The 19,523-nt window shown below is 50.0% G+C and overlaps 1 protein-coding gene and 1 long non-coding RNA gene across 4 annotated transcripts in view; one reads left to right on the top strand and one right to left on the bottom strand.

Moving 5' to 3' along the window:
• Positions 1-19,523, top strand: part of FARP1 (FERM, ARH/RhoGEF and pleckstrin domain protein 1) — a 256,635-nt gene that overhangs the window by 216,577 nt on the left and 20,535 nt on the right. For all 3 annotated transcript variants that reach the window (XM_027776313.1, XM_027776312.1, XM_027776314.1), the window contains exon 16: positions 16,393-16,474. In XM_027776313.1, the coding sequence (XP_027632114.1) occupies positions 16,393-16,474 (82 nt within the window). The remainder of the gene's footprint in view (positions 1-16,392; positions 16,475-19,523) is intronic.
• Positions 5,797-6,275, bottom strand: LOC114009900 (uncharacterized). The gene is made up of 2 exons (XR_003551288.1): positions 6,120-6,275; positions 5,797-6,028 (listed from the first exon to the last, which is right to left on the bottom strand). It is a non-coding gene; the product is annotated as an uncharacterized LOC114009900 (long non-coding RNA).

The following is a 19,523-nucleotide window of genomic DNA, read 5'->3' as shown; positions in this document are numbered from 1 at the left end:
GTCAGATCTTGGGCACGCGTGTGTTAAGAGTTAAACACTCGTGCATGGCCAGCATGTTTTGGGCTAACCCAGTCAGGGATTCGATCTCCCCTCACCTTGTAGGATCTAGCTTCTCCTGAACATGCATTACCGCTGTGCCACAGAGCTGGCCCTAGGTTCATGTGTTTTCTAACCTGGAGGGTAATTCATGTGCTCTTCTCCCCTTGAGAGGAAGTGGCAGGCTTTATTAAGAGGCCCCAGGGCAGCAAGTATAGCCAAAATTGAGAAATAACAGGTACAAAGTCAGCCTCATGGAAAAAATTGAAAATGCCTTGTTAGCGAGAGTCTCAGTTTTGCGGACAGCAGAGAAAGACCACTTTTCAGAATTAAAAATTCTACATGTTGGGCCAGCAGGCAGCATAGTGGTTAAGGTGCTGACTGACCACAGTTTGAGCCCCGAACCCGGCAGCTTGAAAATCACACTGGGTGTATGTGCTTACATGCCTAAAGAGGAGACTGAAGGAGAAGGAATTGTGGCATGTCCATTCCTCCTAGGGGATGATTTCTCACTTTCCTTCTCTCTCTCTCTCTCGTCAGTGTATGCACCCTATGGCAAAAACCTTTAAAATTCTATAAAATGTAACCTCATCTTCCCAAGCTTTACCTGGAACCTCTTGATTGCATGGTGATGTTGCCTCACCATCCATAGAAAATTACAAGACGCCCTCATGACCACTGCAACCTGGGGAAACCGTGTGACGGTGTGCTTTCTGGCCAGGTGTGCGTTAGGACAGTCTTAAGCAAATCTTCTGTAGCTCAGATTATCTTGAGCTGGATCAGTACAGCAGTTGATTCAAATGATGTTGGCGAAGCCACACAGGAAATGTCATCAATTTGCAAGGCCCATGGTGGTGGCTTCAGATGGCTCCCGCCAGCAGAAAGTACTTTGGAGGGCGTCTGACACGTTTCATTCCAGGCAGAAATGCCAAACGCGGGACTTATCCATGGCCATCAGTCTTTGGCAGCTGGCCCTTATCTTTGGAAGAGTATGCAGTTGCTTAAAAAGCAGCTGGTGTCATTTGATTCCCAGAGGGTTTTCAGGAGTGTTATTGTCTGATGATCCATAATTTTTTTTAGGTTTTTTTTTTTGGCCTTAGGGCACATATGCTTAATGGAGAGACAGACACGGTGAGAGGGAAAGTGAGAAATTACCTGCTGAGGGTCTGGCCACACTGCAGTCCCTTTTCCATTCTCCTCCTGTGATCTTGGGCACGCACACACACGCTCCCGGCATGACTTTACAGCTCCCAGGTCTGGGCCTCAACCGTGGTCAGCCATGTGGGCGTCCAGTGACGTAACTGCTATGCCATCTGCTGGCCCCTTAACCACTTTTCGTATGGAGATGGCAGAAGCATGTGAAAGACACAGCTGGAGAGAAAGTGGATTGCTCAATCCACGTGGCCCACAGTGGCCTCGCAACCACAGATGGAACCACATGTGGGTGCTTCTCGGAATGAATGGCAAGGTCAGCAAGTGAGTTCCACTAATCAGCTTCTCACGTTCCCGACGGGGAAGACCTGGCTTGGCAGGGATTCGAAGGAAGAAGCAGAGCGTGAATGAATCCAGTTCGAGTCAACACGTGGCAGAGAGGGACCAGCGTCCCCGGTATCGGTAGCTCTGAACATTGTCTCCTTATTAAAACCACCTGGAACTTTGGAAAGATTAGAATAACCAGGCAGGACCCCAGATTGGCTTTATCAGACTCTCGAGGGGCAGCGTCTGAGCAGTGATGTCTGCTCAAGCCTCCCAGGAGATCCCAGCGTGTTAGCAAGGGCCAGGACTTTACCCTGGACTGCCTCACTAAAAGGAGCCCAGAGCAAGGAAAAGGATCGCCAGCCCCTTGACATTGGGGCCCCGAGATCATGCATAAAACACAGCCCCGATTCTGAGTTTGACATTCAAAATAGGATAATAATGCATTCATTTAAAAAGAATAAAATGATGATTGGAGGAACTAAGGGCAGTTAGTCTGGAAGAGAGAAGACTTTGGAAAACAGGACGGCTCTCTTCAGATATATGTGGGCCAGTTCCTATGGAAAAGGGTGTGTCCTTTTTTTAGAGAGATTTTTGCTACAGGGTGTGTGTGCTCGCTGGAGAGACAGAGAGACAGAAAGAGAAAAATAACCTCCTCGGGGGATGGCCATGCTGCAATCCCTTCTCCATTCTCTTCTCAGGATTTCGGGCATGCATGCACACACGCCCAGCATAAGTTTTAAGCTACCAGGTCCAGGACTCAAACCATGGTCGACTACATGGGAGTCCAGCAACTTAACTATTACCCCATCTGCTGGTCCCAAGTGTGTCTTTTTAGTTGTGCCATTACGCTGACTGCTGGTCCCAGAGAGCAAACCTGAAACACAGGAGTAGGTTTCCAGAGAAGCAGATTGCATCAGAATACAGAAAAGGACTTCCTGAGGTGAACTGCCCCTTGGCGGGGGGATCGTCCTGTGAGGTCACACGCTCCTGCACCTCAGGGTTCTCCTGCAGACCCTGTTCATTTCCAGAGCTGCCTATCTACTGATCAGTCCCCAAGCCTAGTGATGCATCCGGTTGCCAGGAGTGGGGGGACACAGACGCAGAGAGGGGCTTTGGAAAACTGCGGATTGCCACGTCCCAGCCAGCCCTTCTGAATCGGAGTGGTGAGGGTGGCTCCGAAATCTGTGTTTAAGTACTTCTCGAGTGGACTCGGATGAGTACCTTTTACAGTACCTCTGACAAGTCTAAGATGCCATGATTCTTCAGTTTGTGTTTCTCAGGCAGGTTATAATCTTGTTTCTTTTTTTTTTTTTTTTTTTGAAGAGAGAATTTTGCTATAGGGGTTGTTAACTCACTGGAGACACAGAGAGAGACAGAGAGAGAGAAAGTGAGAAATCACCACCCCTAAGGGGGATGGTCACACTACAATCTCTTCTCCTCCATTCTCCTCTTGGGATTTTGGGCACACATACTCCCAGCATGAGTTTCAAGTTGCCAGGCCCAGGACTCGAACCATGGTCAGCCACTGGGGAGTCCAGTGCCTTAACCACTTCGCCAGCTGCTGGCCCCCAACTTGTGTTTCTTTATTCTTCAAGCAGTGAATGGAGTACAAGAGTGAATGAGAAGTATGTGAGGGTGAGGCTTTGCCCAGGGAGGATCTACTCTCCCTGTGGACAGCCAGGCCCTCCTGTCGCTGTGGGCATCCTGCGTGAGCACAGAGAACTGTCTGTCCTGCCTGGAGGGCGTGTGGACCATCAGCGACCACAGAGAACAGGCAGCCCTGGGGCTGAATGCACTCAGTGCTACGAACAGAAACCTCACAGAGGTTTATTGAGAAAGGAGTTCGCACTGAGTTCCTGACTCTGCGCGCGTGCGTGTGGGAGGGGATTGTTATGTGAATCTATATACATTATTTTCCTTCTGCTGTTATCTGGGAAGCGTGGTCTGACCCATGTCAGCTGGATGGTTACGATCCGAGCTTGAGCGGACGCAGGACCTGAGGCCTGTGTTAGCTCCCACGGACCTCACGGAGCTCATTTCCTGGCCTGTAAAGTCGGACTGGAGTCTCGACCTCAGGACCATGACACAGCCAAGCCAGTGTTCATGAAGGGCTTGGTGCTACCCCACATGTAGGAAGGGGGGAAAGTGGATCACTGTTTTCCAACACTTTTATCTTGAGATAGACTAACTTTAGAGAAAAATTGCCGAGACAATAGAATTTCTATTCACTCCTCGCCCATTCTGCTCTCTAAATGTTAACCTCTTACGTCACTGTGTGGATTTCTCAAACTCTCCTGATACATTACTTTTTTTTTTTTTAAGACTTTTTGCTGTAGGGTGCGTGTGCTTATTGGGGAGAGAGAAAGAGAGAGAGAAAACATGAGAAACCACTCCCAGCGAGATGGCCATGCCACAATCCCTCTCCGTTTTCCCCTTGGGATTTTGGGCATGCAAGTAGACATGCTGCCCAGTCTGGGACTCAAACCGTGGTTGGTTATGTGGAAGTCCAGTCCTTAACTACCCCTCCAAATGCTGGCCCTAATAGGTTACTATTAACTAAACTCCATTTGTACATTACTTTGAACTGCAGGTTCAATGCTAATACTCTAAATTACTATTGTCAATGGAAATGAGTCTGAAGTTCGCTGTGCACCAGAAGTTCCCCCACATTTGCTACAGACACGATACAAACGCCATGATTTCCACCTTGCAATCCCACATGAGGCCGTGATATACGTCCATTAACACTGGGGAATTTTAGGGTACAGAAGAGATGAGGAAATGTGCTAGAATAACTGGACTGAACCGGCTGCAGTAGACACGCCTGCTGTATCCAAATGTCACCTCCTCTTGAGTAAACACACCTGGGAAAGGGGGGCCTCCCAAGTCCTGTTTCCTGCTGGCAAACTTACCCTCTTTCTTCAAAAACACAGGAACTGGTTTGGTGAGTTTTTAGTCCTTGAAGAACCACTCTGGCTTCTGAAAGCAAGGATGGTTTACTCAGCTGTTCAAATATGTTCAGCTTCAGCATTAGGTCCGGACTCCCAGATGCCCTTCCTGAAATGACCAGGGAGCAAAAGTTGGCCATTGGCTGCCCAGAGGTGGACTAAAGGCCTGCCTTGGTGCAGAGGCCGTGCGGGTTCTGCAGTGGACAGAGCTCTGCTTACCCGCTGGCAGGGTGCTGGGAGATGGCGAGCAGTCGAGCAGGCGTAGAGAAGCACTCGGAATAGACTGCGGGACCCGGGCAGTTGTGAAGAATGATCAGCTGCCTTGTTTACAGGGGACCTGGGCCAGGGTCACAGAGCAAGCAATGCAGACGTCTAGCCAGGAGGACATGGAGATGTCACCAATCAGTGGGACCAAGGCGAAGGGGAGGGGAGGACACCCTGAATTTTGAACGTCACTACCTGGGAAGCTGATCATGAAATTGAGGGAAAAATGACAGACGCAGAGAAGCAAGTATAGCGAGCGGAAATGAGCTTGCTTTTGGCACGTGATTTTGCAGGATCATAAGGAAGCCCTCTAGACCAGCATCCCATCCTGTTTGGCGTCAGGGACCCGTTTTGTGGAAGACAACTTTTCCATGGACTAGGGGTGGGGGAAGTGGGGAGATGGGTGGTTTCAGGATGATTCAATACATTCGTCATGCACTTTATTTCTATTATTATTACATTGTAACATATAATGGAATAAAATGATATAACTCACCATAGTGCAAGATCAGTGGGAGCCCTGAGCTTGTTTTCTTGCAACGAGAATGCAGTGGCGCTCAAAGCTGAACTGGGATTATTGACGCACAAACACTGGGATTTTTGACGTGTCTCAATGCGCTGCTTCAATGCCTTGGCCGCTCTGACAGGAGCCAGGGCCCAGGCTATGAGGGCAATGGGGAGCGGCTGTAAATGCAGATGCTCGCTGGCCCGCTGCTCACCTCCTGCTGTGCGGCCTGGTTCCTAACAGGCCACCGTATCTGTCTGTAGCCCAGGGGTTGGGGATCCCTACTCTAGATCACTGGGAAGGTGGGTCCTAAGCTTGGGAACGAAATCAGGCACTGAGATGTGGGTCTGGAAGTTATCGACAAAAAATTGTTCATTGTTCATTGTTCATTGTAATCTACAAAACCCTTGTTCAGAGAGAGAACGTGGAAAGGACAGAGCTGAGGACAGGACCTTCTTGGCCATAGCCGCGTGGCACCTTCTTTCCCTCAATGTAGATTCGTGAAAAAGCCAGCAAAGGAGATGAGAGAAGCCACCACGACTGAGAAAAGAGAGAGTACAGGGGGACAGGGTGCCTGAGGAGATGGGGTCTTGGAGAATGACGACCAGGAGGTCAGGGATGGCTGAGGAAGGTAGTTCTGGGTGCAGAAGCAGACCCGAGATGGAGAGAAGTTCTGCAGGGGTGGGAGATCTGAGGGGGATGCTGGAGGGAGCAGGGAGGAGGCTCTTTCAGGGTGGACACTCACAGGCTGGGATCAGGAACTCCACAGGTGGAGCAGCTCTGTCTCACCACGAGGCTAGTGAGTGAAATGGAGTGGAGATGATTGAGGGGGTCAGAAAATTCTGTCACCACCACCCCACCCCCACCCCCCGAAAAAAGTGGAGTACCTTTCTGGCAGCATCCATGAATAATAGAGAAAAAAATGAGTAAAACAGTTTTTCCATTTTCTTCCAACTCTTGAAGTCTGAAGTCTCTGTGTTGTGTATTATTAAAAGAAAATCGGGCACCAGCAAGTGGTATGGTGGTAGAAGCACTAAACTCCCACATGGCTGGCCACAGTTTGAGTCCTGGGCCCAGTGGCTTTGACATCATGACAGACATGTGTGCCCAAAATCCCAAGAAGAGAATGGAGGAGAAGGGACTGCCGTGTGGCCATCCACCCTGGGGGCTGATTTCTCACTTTCCCTTTCACTGTCTCTCAGGAGAGCATGGACTTATGACAAAACCTAAAAAAAGAAAAATTGGAGGGGTTCCTCAAAACAGTAAACATAGAATTACCATCTAAAAAAAAAAAAAGAATTACCATCTAAACCAGCAGTACCACTCCTGGTGTATGAGATGCCCAGAAGAGTTGAAAGGAGAGATTCAGATGTCTGCTGTACCCCGACATTCACAGCAGAGTATTCACCATCATCAGGATGGGACAGCCCAAATGTCCATTGATACATAGTGGATCATAAACATGGCAGGAGGGGGAACCAGCAGTTAGCGTAATGGCTATGTCGCTGGATTCCCATGTAGTTGACCGCGGTTCGCGTCCCGGACCCAGTGGCTTAGAACTCACGCCGGGTGCGTGTGCGTGCGTGCCCAAGATCCCGAGAGGAGAATGGAGGAGAAGGGATTGTGGCATGACCATCCCCCCTGGGCGGTGATTTCTCACTTTCTGTCTCTATGTCTCTCTGTCTGTCTGGTGAGTGCACGCACCCTATAGCGAAAACCTCTCAAAAAAAAAAAAAAAAAAAAAGAAAGAAAGAAATGACAAGTGGCAGGAGGGACCAGCAGGTGGCATGGTGGTTAAAGCACTGGACTCCCATGTGGTCGACCATGGTTTGAATCCCATACCCAGCGACTTGAAACTTACGCCAGGTGCATGCACATGAGAGCACAAAATCCCAAGAGGAGAAGAGGAGAAGGGACTACAGTGTGGCTATCCCCTGGGGGGGATTTCTCACTTTCTGTTTCTTTGTCTCTCCAGCAAACACACATGCCCTATAGCAAAAATCTCTCAAAAAATAAAAATGTGGCAGGGACTGCAGCGCATTCTCCAGCCTTAAAAGGTGGAAGAGACTCTGAGGCCTGATAGAACCAGGGTGAACCTTGGAGACATCATGTTAGCAAAATAAGCCAGACCCGAATGGGCAGGTGGGAAGTGGTTGTTGGGGGCCAGCAGGAAGAGGATGGGGCTTCGCGATGACCGTGCAGAGTTTCAGTTTGGGAGGGTGAGTGTGTTTGGGCGATGGATGGTGGTGATGGTTGCCCAGCAATGTGAATGTACTTACGCCACAGAGCAGTGGTCCTAAAAATGGCTAACATGAAGCCAGCCAGTGGTATGGAGGTTAAGATGACTGGATTCCATATGGCTGACTATGAAGTTCAAGTCCTGGACCCAGCAGCTTGAGAAACACGTTGGGCATGTGTATGTGTGTGTGCTCAAAATCCTGAGACAAAAATGGAGGAGAAGGGATTGCAGCGTCCTCCCTGGGGAGTGCTCGTTCTCTCTCTCTCTCTCTCTCTCTCTCTCTCTTTGTCTCTCTTCATGGGCATACAATCTTTATAACAATTTTTTTTTAAAAAGACTAATATGGTAAACTTTATGTTACATACATTTTTTTTGCTGTAACTTAAAAAGAAGAGTACGCAGAATCTAGTGCAGGATGGCACGAGGGGCTTTGACCCAGTGAGCTTGGCATGTGGCATGCTGGCATCCCTAAGTACTTTCCTGCATTCATCTGCTCTCAGCGCGGCCTTAGGAAGCAGATGGGTTTTCTGTGGACTGAATTGCCGCCATCCAACCCAGCCTAGGCAGCCCTGACGGGCTGGACCGAGGAAGGGAGCTAAAACCTTCCCCCCTGCATTCCGAATCCAACTCACCCTTCCTCTGTTCCTCACTGTCGGAGGGTCTCATCCTCCTCCGTCCTCATCTCCCCCTTGTCCAGCAGTCCTGGGAGGCCTGCGGGCTTTGTTTGAACAGATGGGAAGTAAAAGCAGCCCAGGTACCTTTCTCCAGTACCCCAGCAAGGGGCCGGGCCACGGGTAGCCTTATCTCGGGAGGAGAAAATTTGATGTTAAAACTGAATGTCTTGGTGCCAGCAGGTGGCGTGGTAGTTACGGCACTGGACTCCCACATGGCAGACTGAGGTTGGAGCCCCAACCTGATGGCTTGCATGTTCCCTTTCCCTTACTCTGTCTCTCTCTGGTCAAATTTTAAAAATAATGATAATAAAAGTAAATAAATATTTTTAAAAAAAAAAAAAGAAGGTCTTTTCTGGCCTGTGTTTGGACTTGGGATCTTCACAGGGCAGTGTCTGAGAAGCGCTCTGACTGGCCAACCTGTTTTCTGAAGTTCCTGGGCACAGGTTGGCCCACACCTCTGCTTCCTACAGGCCTTTGGGGCTTCCCGCGGTAACCACCCTGGGCCCCCAACTGCCATTCACGAGGGGAGCTCCACCCTAAGCCTCTCTCTACCCTCTCTCAGAAGAAGCAAGAGTCGGGTTCGGTGGGTGGTGCCAGTAACACAGTCGGACCCCACAGGAAAGGTCCTGGGTTTGTGTCCTGAGGCCTCTCTGAGTGCGCTGGGAGCAGGCACGTACACCCGTGATCCCGACTGGCTGAGACTGGTTGATCGTGGCATGATGACCGACTCCCACTGCCTCCTTTTCCCTCTGTCTCCCCCATTCTCTCTCTCTCTCTCTCTCTCTCTCTCTCTCTCTCTCAGAAAAAATAAGCTCGAAAAAGGGTAAGTGTCAAGCAGGCCTGAGCACATGCCCATGTTCTGTGTGTGCATGTGCACATACACGCGCGCCCTTCTGCCCTTCCCCTCAGCGCTGAGTCAGCCACTCGCACGCCTCCTCCTTGGACAGGTGAGGCCTGGGCCTGGCTTTTGAAAAGTCGCAGAGGCTGCCGGCTGCTTTGAGCCAGCGAAGCCCAGACTGGCTTCACGTGCTCAGATATTGCACCGTAGCAGTGGTTCCTCAGCATCCGGGGAGGTTGTGCAGGACCCCTCCTGAGAGGGAGAGGGGCACCCTCCAGTGTCTGGTCGCATCACGACCCCGTCCTCCAGTTCCTGGGCTCTTGGGCACTCACACACCCGGCGTGTTTCAGGCTGACTAGGCCAGGGCTTCAAACTGTGATCGCCACATGGGGTCACTTTCCCTTGAGCAGCGTGTTACCACGGTGCCTCAGAGCCAGTCCCCAACCCCTGTTCTACAATGACAAGATATTTACATGTCACCCACACACCTCCTCCCGTGTACTTATCTCAGGTTCCATGTGAGTTGCCTTCGCAGCAGGTGCAGGTGAAAGGAGCGTACACAGAGGGCCGCCTTCAGCCTGCCTTAGGGAATCGCCTGTTCCCGTTTCCCAGTGATCGGCCGCACTCACGGTTGGTCGAATCCGCAGACATGGAACCCACAGATATGGGAAGTCCACCTTAGAAGCTTTGGTTCCCTCCAAGTTGCTACCCATGGGCTCTTTCCCGCATCTGTAAACCTAAGGGGAGGTCCTGATTTCTGTTCCGTTGTTGCTCAGAGACAACCTGAAAGGTTAGCTGCAGAGAACCCCTTTATTAAATACAGTAAGAATTACTCTCCTCACCTTTGTGTAAGATTCGATCATACTTCTTTTTGGAAAGAATAATTTATAATGGGGCCAGCAGGCGGCGTGGTGGTTGAGGCGCTGGACTCCCTCCCACATGGTCAACTGCGGTTCAAGTCCCAGACCTGGTAGCTTGCTTTCTCCCTCTCCCTCTCTCTGTCTCTCTCTGGTGAGTGCATGTGCCCTGGAGCGAATTTTAAAATGATAATGATAAAGAAAATGAAGTAAATAATTGCCCCAACCACCATGCCACCAGCTGGGCCTAATTTGATCATTCTTTGAGACCTGGTACGGTGTGAAGTTTCCTGGTCTTACCAAAACCAGTGGCAGAACCTTTTCTCCTGGAACATCCTCTGTGCTGTCTCCACCCTCCCCCGCCACACACACACACAGGCTGTAAATGCTCCGAACGTTCTAGCACTCATGGATTCTGAGGGAAGCGAAGTTAGCAGGACACCCTCTGTGGCAGCTCAGGAGTCCTGAGTCACTCGTCAGCCCTGCCAAGTCACTTAACTTTTGATTTTTTGATTTTTCTCCCTGGAATATTGATTTAGCCTTGTTCCAAAGCCCCGACTCCCTCATTCCTCTCTCCCCTCTCCCCTCCTCTCTTACTTTTTATCTAGAGTTTGGGTTACATACACGGTGCCTTACTGCTGGGCCACGTCTGTAGGCTTCTGCAGTGACAGTCCTGTCACTTACTCCGTGTCCGAATCCGTATGCTCTTCACACGTCTGAATGAATGGCTAGTTTCTTGTTTGCAGACTGAGTCAAAAGTCTTGTGGGGCCAGCAGGTGGCGTAGTGGTGGAAGCTCTGGACTCCCACATGGCCAGCTGCTGTTGGAGTCCCAGGCCTGATGTCTGGCTTTCTCACTTTCTCTCTCTCTGCCTCTCTCTTGAGTGCACAAGCTCTGCCACAAATTAAAAAATAATAATAGTTATTAATAAAATAATTTTTAAAAAAACACAACCCCTTGTTAAGGCTCACCTTTATAGTGATTTTAATCCTTTCATGCCTCATCTTCCTTGCAAACAGGTTGAGATCATTTCCAAATGGCAAACAATGTAAGAAAAGGATGAATGAGGACCTAGGAGGCTGCATGAGCCAATGCAGTGGCCACTAGCCACGTGCAGAAATGTAAACTGAGGTTTAGAAGATGTAGGTGTAGACAGGAAACTGAGGCACGGCAAGACGAAGTAACCTTCCCACCGCTGCAGAGTCTCCTTAAGTCCTGCGAGGGTTTGGTGGGGCCAACCACTCACAGTCTATCCCCGAGGACAACCTTTCTGGTGGTCAGCCACCCCCTGTGGACAGCTGGTCACTTCTCTGTCCTGTTTTTGCTCCTCGATCAGTCTGCTGAGGGTAACTGACCAGCTTACCTTGGAAAGAAATGTTTAGCCAGGCCAGAAAGACCCAAACACTCATGCCATGGCCAGCAAGTGGCACAGTGGTTATGTCGCTGGACTCTCACATGGCCTACCGTGGTTCAGGTGCTGGACCTGGTGACTTGAAACTCACGTGGTGCGCGTGTACGTGCGTGCCCAGGATCCCAGGATGAGGACAGAGGAGAAGGATTGCAGTGTGGCCTTCCCCCGGGGTGGTGATTTATCACTTTCCCTCTCACTGTCTCTCTCTCTCTCTCTAGTGACCACATGTGCTCTAAGGCAAAAACTTCTTTCAAAAAAATTGACACCATGTGTGCATGCGTGTGTGTCTGTGTGAGTGCATGCGTGTGTGTCTGTGTGAGTGCATGCGTGTGTGTCTGTGTGTGCATGCGTGTGTGTCTGTGTGAGTGCATGTATGTATGTGTCCATCCTTTGTCATTAAATGTGGGAGTAAATTCTTCATGTTGCATGGATCACAGTTGAGCATTCACGCAGACACTATGATGTGGATTCCCTGAGTAAAGCTGTCCAGAGTTCCATCCTGTTGCACTGTGGTAATCACACAGACAAGTATGTGGCCCAGCCTTCCGGACGAGAGCCGTTTTCATGTGAGATAAACATCCGGCGGATGTTAGGGGCGTTATCATTCCGTTTTCATGTTCTCGGTACTCGGGTAGCCTCTTAGCTGTTCATAACAAGACCAACGCTTTGTGTCTGTAGACGCAGCGTCAGTGGCATGGAGAGAGAGGAAAGATACCCCGGGTGACGTGAGTTTCAGTTTTGAGTCCCATGGACTCGCTCCTGTGTGTTTGCATCCAAGCAGGGTTGCTATGGGGAATCTCCAAAAATTTCATAAAAATTGTGAATTGTGAAGAAAGCAATGCATGCATTTCAAACATGTTTTTGTACCAAAATCAGCTCATACTTAAGTTCCATTTTTCGATGAACTTTTGGAAGTACCCTGGTATGTGAGCTAGGATGGGGACAGCCGAGAAGGGAGGGACAGGTTCGCCTGTACTGTTCCCAGGGCCCTCACAGGCCCCCTGCCTGTCCCCACCACGTCACCAGCGCTGACTCCCTATAGCCTGAGTGCCACCATTGTCTTCCCTGCCACACAAAGACCAAGGCTGACAACCCAGAGTTTTGTTTTTGTTTTTGTTTTTTGTTTTCTGTTTCTTTTTTTTAAAGTTTTTGCTACAGGGCACATGTGCTCACTAGGAAGAGAGAGAGATGGAAAGTGAGAAATTACCCCTGAGGGAGTTGGCCACACTGTAATCCCTCCTCCTCCATTCTCCCCTCAGGATTTTGGGCACTCACACACATGCCCAGCATGATTTTCAAGCAGCCGAGTCAGGGACTCCAACCACAGAGTCAGCCATGGAAGATCCAGTGCCTTAACGTCCACACCACCGGCTGGCCCCCAGAACCTGTCCTAATGTGAAAGTGAAGACGTGACAGGTTAGAGAGACAGGGCTTCGATAGCAAGGGGACTCAGGGAAGAATGTCCCCTGGCCTTCGGGGTTTTAACATCAACAGATTTTCTTGCAATAAAAAGTTGGCAAAAGAACAGAGAAAGTCAAATGAATGGAGTTTGGCTCTCACTCTAGTTCTCCGCCAGCTTCCCCGGGGCCTTCTTTCTAGCACCTCATTTTGTCGTGCATGAGGGGGCTATCTCCCAGGGAGAGAAAGCCTCTGGTTATGAGAGAGGAAGCCAGAAGCCCTCCCCATGTCTCTCGGCCCACCCATGCCAGACTGCTCTCATTAGATCTCAATTACGTCCTGGAAGCCAAAGACCTTTCTTGTGTGTTGGCAAGTGGCGTGCCCGTTTGAAAAGTCTGGGGTCGGTTATTTAAGCTCCAGATAATTGCCGCGTATCCACAATCAACTTTATATTGCACCTCACCTCCTTCTGTCGATGTGCGCCATTTGGTCCAAATCAGGTCATTCAGGCTCGGTAGCTGGGTCCTCCTTTGAAGTAAAAATCTACTTTGTTCTGACGTGAAGGATGCTGGGAGAGGAGGGGACCTTCCCAGCCCTTACAAGAGCCGAGTAGCTGAGGAAGGCGAGAGGCGGGTGCGTCTCAGTAGCAGGGGCCGTCCATATAGGCCGAAGCTCCCAATCAGTGCAATGCCTCTTCTGTTCCGAGTGGAAGTGGAAGCGCATCCAGCGAATTTCCAGCCAACCCCCGTGACATGTAAGGATCGGCAGAATTTCAACAGATTTTCTTGCAATACACTGCTGGGGAGTGATTTGGTTGATAACCATTGGGCAGAAATCCAGAGGTCCCCAACCCCGCAGCTGATGAGGTGAATAAGGTGGTGTGGCTAGCGGTGGGCTGAGGATGGTCTCCACAGGAGAGAGGGTCTAAGTCGGGGTGAGCAATCCCTAGTGACCCACAGTGGAGGACAATTTGAGCCGATAGCTGGGTTGTAGATGGTGACTGAGTTTTCCAGCTTGGTGTAGACAGTTATATCAGTAGGAAAGGAATGAAGAACGAGGATTGGGTTTGGAAACAAAGACTTGAACTGTTTGGAACATCTTGCATTCGAGATACCTGTGGGTCCTTCCTATGGAATCATCTGGAAGGTCTGAGAGCTCAGACCTTCATCTCATGGGTCAGTGCTAGAGAGAATGTGGTGGTATAGACATGGCATCACAAACTGGAACCGTGGAGGATGGAAGGGATTCCACAGGAAGAAGGAGAGGGTTAGGAGTATAGACTCAGAAGTTCGAATCCCCAGGCCACGTCAGCCTAAAACAGTGTGTGTGAACACACCAAAATCCTTTCTCTCCTTTTCTCCATCCCGTCAGGATCTCGGACCTGTACACACCCACACCCACATGTCTTTTCAAGCCTCTAGGGCAAGGATTTGTTTCTTTTTTTTTTTTTTTTTTTTGAGAGATTTTCGCTATAGGGCGCGTGCACTCGCCAGACCGACAGAGAGAGACATAGAGACAGAAAGCGAGAAATCACCCCCCAGAGGGGATGGTCACGCCGCAATCCCTTCTCCTCCATTCTCCTCTCGGGATCTTGGGCACGCACGCACACGCGCCCAGCGTGAGTTCTAAGCCACCGGGTCCAGGACGGGAACCGCAGTCAACTACGTGGGAGTCCAGCGACATAGCCATTATGCTAATTGCGGGTTCCCATAGGGCCAGGATTTGAATGGCGGTCAACCATGTGGTATCCATCTTTCGATGCACAGCACTGAGCCACTGCACTACGGGGGCAGAGAGAGAGAGAGTGTGTGTGTGTGTATAAAATTGTGTGCTTGCTGGAGAGAGACAGACAGTGAGAGGGAAAGTGAGGAATCACTGGCCAGGAGCATGGCCACACTATAATCTGTTCTTTTCTATTCCCCTCCTGGGGTTTTGGGCATGCACATGTGCTTTTATTTTTATTTTTTTTTTTTGAGAGGTTTTCTCTATAGGGCGCCAGACAGAGAGAGACATAGAGACAGAAAGCGAGAAATCACCCCCCAGGGGGGATGGTCACGCCGCAATCCCTTCTCCTCCATTCTCCTCTTGGGATCTTGGGCACGCACATGCGCACTCAGCGTGAGTTTTAAGCCACCGGGTCCAGGACGCAAACCGCGGTCGACTACGTGGGAGTCCAGCGACATAGCCATTACGCTAACTGCTGGTTCCTGGCATGCACATGTTCTTGATGTGATTTCAAGCTGCCAGGTCTGGGACTTGAACTGCAGTTGCCCATGTGTAAGTCTAGCCACCATGCCTTAACCACCATGCCACCTGCCAGTCTCCTCTGTTTTAATTAGAATTAATTAAGGCAGCTCAGAGAAAGCCACGGATTGCGGAGTTCTCTATCAGAAAGGAAGAGAATGGTGTCCGTATGGAAAGAGCACAGGGGGGCCAATCAAAGACCCAGGAAGGTTGGGGGGCACAGTGGACCCCTGTCTTGTTTGATTTAAAAGACGTTTTAACGACCTTATAGGTGTGGGTGCTCTCGGCCTCCCCCCCCCCCCCCCCGATGTAATTTACACCATATGCGTCATTGGAGCCGTAGACTAAACAGGGCAGTGGGTTTCCTGGTATGAGAAGCCAAGAGCTGGTTACTCCTATGGAGCCTCCACACCCCCATCTACTCCTGCCCAATGAAGCATTCATCCTCGACCCCTCTCATTCATCAGAAGATCTTGATAAAGGGCAGCCCTGGAGGGCCCCGTGGAAGTGGTCCTTCTCATTGCCAGAGGGCTGGTTGCTATGGCAGTCCCTCCTGCCTTGGGCTGTTTTATTCCACTTAGAGCCTCTCTCACTTCCGGTCTGAAGCCTAGTGCCCAGGCTTTTACTTTTTAAAAAAAACGCATCCTTTTCGTGTAAGCTGGCTTCCAGTTCTCTGGCTGGTGTGAAGGCCTTAGCCAGGTTGGTTGTTGCAAACTGATTTGGGCTGGTTCCGTGGCACAGGGCTGGTGTGCTGCTCAAGAGAGGCTGGCTCCCAAATGGCAGCAGAGGTTCGAATCCCCAGGTGTGTCAGCCTGAAACACACCAGGTCCCATCCCCTTGTGTGCCAATAAGTACCCACCTATGTGTCAAAATCAGCTTTGTGAACCATTTCCATGCAGATCTAACGCCACTAAAATCACCTTAGCATGGGCAGAAAAATTAATAAAATAAGACCAGATGAAAAGGATGAGATATCGTTTCTGTCAAGACTCTTCAAAAGCACAAGTGGAATCTTTTGGCTATAGAATGTGAGGGCTTGGGCCAGCAGGTGACATGGTGGTTAAGGCACTGGATCCCACATGGCTGACACAGGTTCAAGTCCTAGACATGGTGGCTTGAAAAACACACCAGGCCATGTGCCCATGTGTGTCCAAAATCACAAGAAAAGAATGGAGGAGAAGGGATTGCAGCATGGCCACCTCCTCTGTGGGGAGGGGGGGATTTCTCATTTTCCTTCTCTCCGTCTCTGTCCTCTCTCCAATGAGCACACATACCCTATGGCAAAAACCTGAAAGAAAACAAAAGTGGGAGGGGGTCAGAAATTTCCCAGCACTAATGTTCTGTGACCCCAAGAGAAGTGCAATCCAGAGCGGAGGGCAAAGGGGATTGCAAGGAAGACGTAAAGGTTGATGTTCTGCAGTCCAGGCCGGGCCTTTCTGGTCACGCTTTCACTGCGGATGGATACTTTGCAAGTGTGCCAATCTCTGCCTTTGCCCTCAGGGAAGGCCGCTCAAACGCCCACATCCGAGGGGATTACCAAAGAATCGGCGACGTCATGCTGAGGAACATCCAGGGCATGAAGGTGAGCTGGGGGGAGGTGGCGGCGGGCTCTCGGGTTCGCGGGCTCTCGGGCTCTCGGGCTCTCGGGAGGGAAGGTGGGGCCGCCCCAGGGGCTGCAGAGCCTGCGTTGCCCGGGACCATCTGTGATTCCTCCTGCTGTCCTAGATCAGCTTATTTCGAAGCATGAGGAAAATCCAATCACTTTGGGAAAACCTATTAGACATTTTTTTGTTTGTTTCCAAAGCTCTGCTATGTGCACAGAAAAACAGGTATTTTCTGTGAAGAGATCATTCAAAACTTTTTTTGTAAACGATGCAGACAAAATACTGATTGAGTGAATATTTCATTTTCAGCCAGTTTTTCTGACTTCTCAGTATGACAAAAATACTGGATTTGGAGCTAGGTGGGAATTCTAGTAAATCCTACAGTTTAAATCAGTGTACAAGGCATCTATGTATGTATGTATGTGTTATATATATATATATATATATATATATATATATATATATATTTAAAGAGAGAGAGAGAATTTTTTTGTTAGGTTTTTGTCATAGGGGACATGTGCTCACCAGAGAAAAAGTGAGACAGACAGTGAGAGGGAAAGTGAGAAATCACTCCCCAGGGGAGATGGCCATGCCATAATCCTTTCTCCATTCTCTGCCTGGGATTTCGGGCATGCACACCCATGCGCCTGGTGTGATTTTCAGACTGCTGGGTCCAGGACTTGAACTGCAGTTGACCATGTAGGAATCCAGTGTCCTTAACCTCTACACCACCTGACGGCCCCAGGCAGATATATATATTTATAATTCCACCCAGCAGTCTCTGTGCTGGTGTAAGAGTGAAGGCATACCTGAAGGAGTTGGCAGATATGAAACCGGTACTCTACCCCATTCTTGAAATCTGCTCCATCTCTTAGATCTGCAAGTGTTGGATTTTCATTTTTATCCATGAATAATTCCTTTCATTTAAAATGCGTTACTTCACACAGCTTATCTTTTGACTGTATCTATCAATATATTGACATTTTAAGGCAGTCTTCCTAATAACAGTAATAACTAATAACTACCCAGAGTATGCTGCTAAAGTCTTAAGAAGACACACCGGTACCCTTCAGCCCGTCTGTCTGGCCATCCGTCCCCTGAGTACTAACTGAGCACCTACATGTGGACAGTCACTGTTGGGGATTGAGTTCGTCCCCAGGAATCTGGCTGAGTTAGAGACAGAGAGCAGGGGTGGGGAGCACAGAGGAGATAGGCTCAGAAGTTTCTCAAGAGATCTCCTGTGATTCACAGCCTCTGTCTCTTAACAAAGGCCTACATAATACTTACCAGACCCCAAGGTACTGTCTGCCTATTTCCTGCATTCAAAAGGCATCACTCCAGAACCTGGGGTCCTACCAGCAGGAGTCCGTGGAAGCCACGGGGGTTGCAGAATGCTCTGCAGAAACAGAAGGGCGAAAACGACCAGGCAGCTCTACAACTCCAGTCTGTTGGTTGCCACGAGCTACAGCTGACGCACAAAACAGATCCAACAATAACAGGCACCTTCTCAACTTCCACAGTCGTTCTTAAAATTAATGTATTTTGGGGCCAGCAGGGGACACAGGGGTCAAGGTGCTGGACTCCCACATGGCCGACTGCGATTTTGGTCCCAGACCTGATAGCTTGAAACTCTCCGGGCACAGGTGCGTGCATGCACCAAATCCTGAAAGGTGAATGGAGAAGAAGGGATTGCAGCCTGGCCATCCCCCCGAGGGGTGATTTCTCACTTTCTATCCATCTCTCTCTGTCTCTCTGGCAAGTGCACATACCCTATAGCAAAAAAATCTCTCCCAAAAAAATTAATTTTTTTAGAGCAATTTCAGATTTACCAAACACATAGGACAGAAAGTATAGCACATTCCCGGATCCTCCCCACACGTGCAGTCTCCCGTTACCAACATCTCGCCTCGGTGGGTGCATTGTCACGATGGGTGAACCAATACTGATACTATTAACAAGTCCATGCATGGCATTAGGGCTCACTGTTGGTGGCACACATTCTAGAGTGTTGACCACTGTGTGATGACATGCACCGCCCATGACAGTGTCATCCAGAGAACAGAGCCACTGTCCTGACAGTCCCCTGTGCCCCACTGTTCATCCCTCTCCCCAGACCCCTGGCACCTGCTGATCTTTAACTGTTCCCGTGATTTTTTCTTTCCCAGAGCATCATAAAGTTGGAGTCACACAGGACGAAGCCCTTCACACCGGCTTCTGTCACTGTTCTTTCCTTGCTATGGGGCGCAGGCACTCACCAGCGAGGGAGAGACAGAGAGGGAGAGTGGAAAATCACCCCCCAGGTGCATCCTCACCAGACTCCCTTCTCTTCCACTCTCCTGTCAGGATCGCTTTTCATTGTTTTAGGTTTTTGCCATAGGACACATGCACTCACCTGGGAGGGAGACAGACAGACAGACAGAGGGAAAGCAAGCAATCACTCTTCAGGGGAGACGGCCATGCCACAATCCCCTCTCCTCGAGATCTTGCGCACGCATGCACGCATGCTGGGCATGAGTTTCAGGCTGCCCATCCAGGACTCAGACTACAGTCAGCCGTGTGGAAATCCCACGCCTTAACCACCATGCCACCTGCTGGCTCCTGCCTTGCAATTTTTAAGCAGGAGCTGGTAGAGACTTTCCCTTTTAAAGACTATCCTTTCTTCTCTCCTCTATAACGTGATTTTGTTGTATTTTGTTATATTTGTGATTTCTGTCGAAGTCCCCGTTGTTTCCCACATAGAAGCCTTTCACATGGTCTTTACCTTCTCTCATCCCATTCTGGGTTTTCACCGTACCCCCTTATCTGTGGTCCCCTTATCTGAGGTCATGAGCCTGCTCAGGGGCGGTCCCCCTCTAGGAGGCTCGGCCTCTGCCCTGGGCTTGGGAACAGCAGTGGAGACCTTCCTGCGCCTTCCCAGTGACTGGGCCCCGTGCTCCGCCGACCCAGCTCTGCTCAGCCCTCTCCTTCCCGGGCTGCTCTTTCCCACGGAGCTGACATCCCACCCCACTTCAACCCGCACCGAAGACC

This window comes from Tupaia chinensis, unplaced genomic scaffold, assembly GCF_000334495.1.
Source record: "Tupaia chinensis unplaced genomic scaffold, TupChi_1.0 Scaffold000057_1, whole genome shotgun sequence".
Lineage (NCBI taxonomy): Eukaryota > Metazoa > Chordata > Mammalia > Scandentia > Tupaiidae > Tupaia > Tupaia belangeri.
The sequence above is the reverse complement of the archived record's forward strand: the minus strand, read 5'-3'. Positions and strand labels throughout refer to the sequence as shown.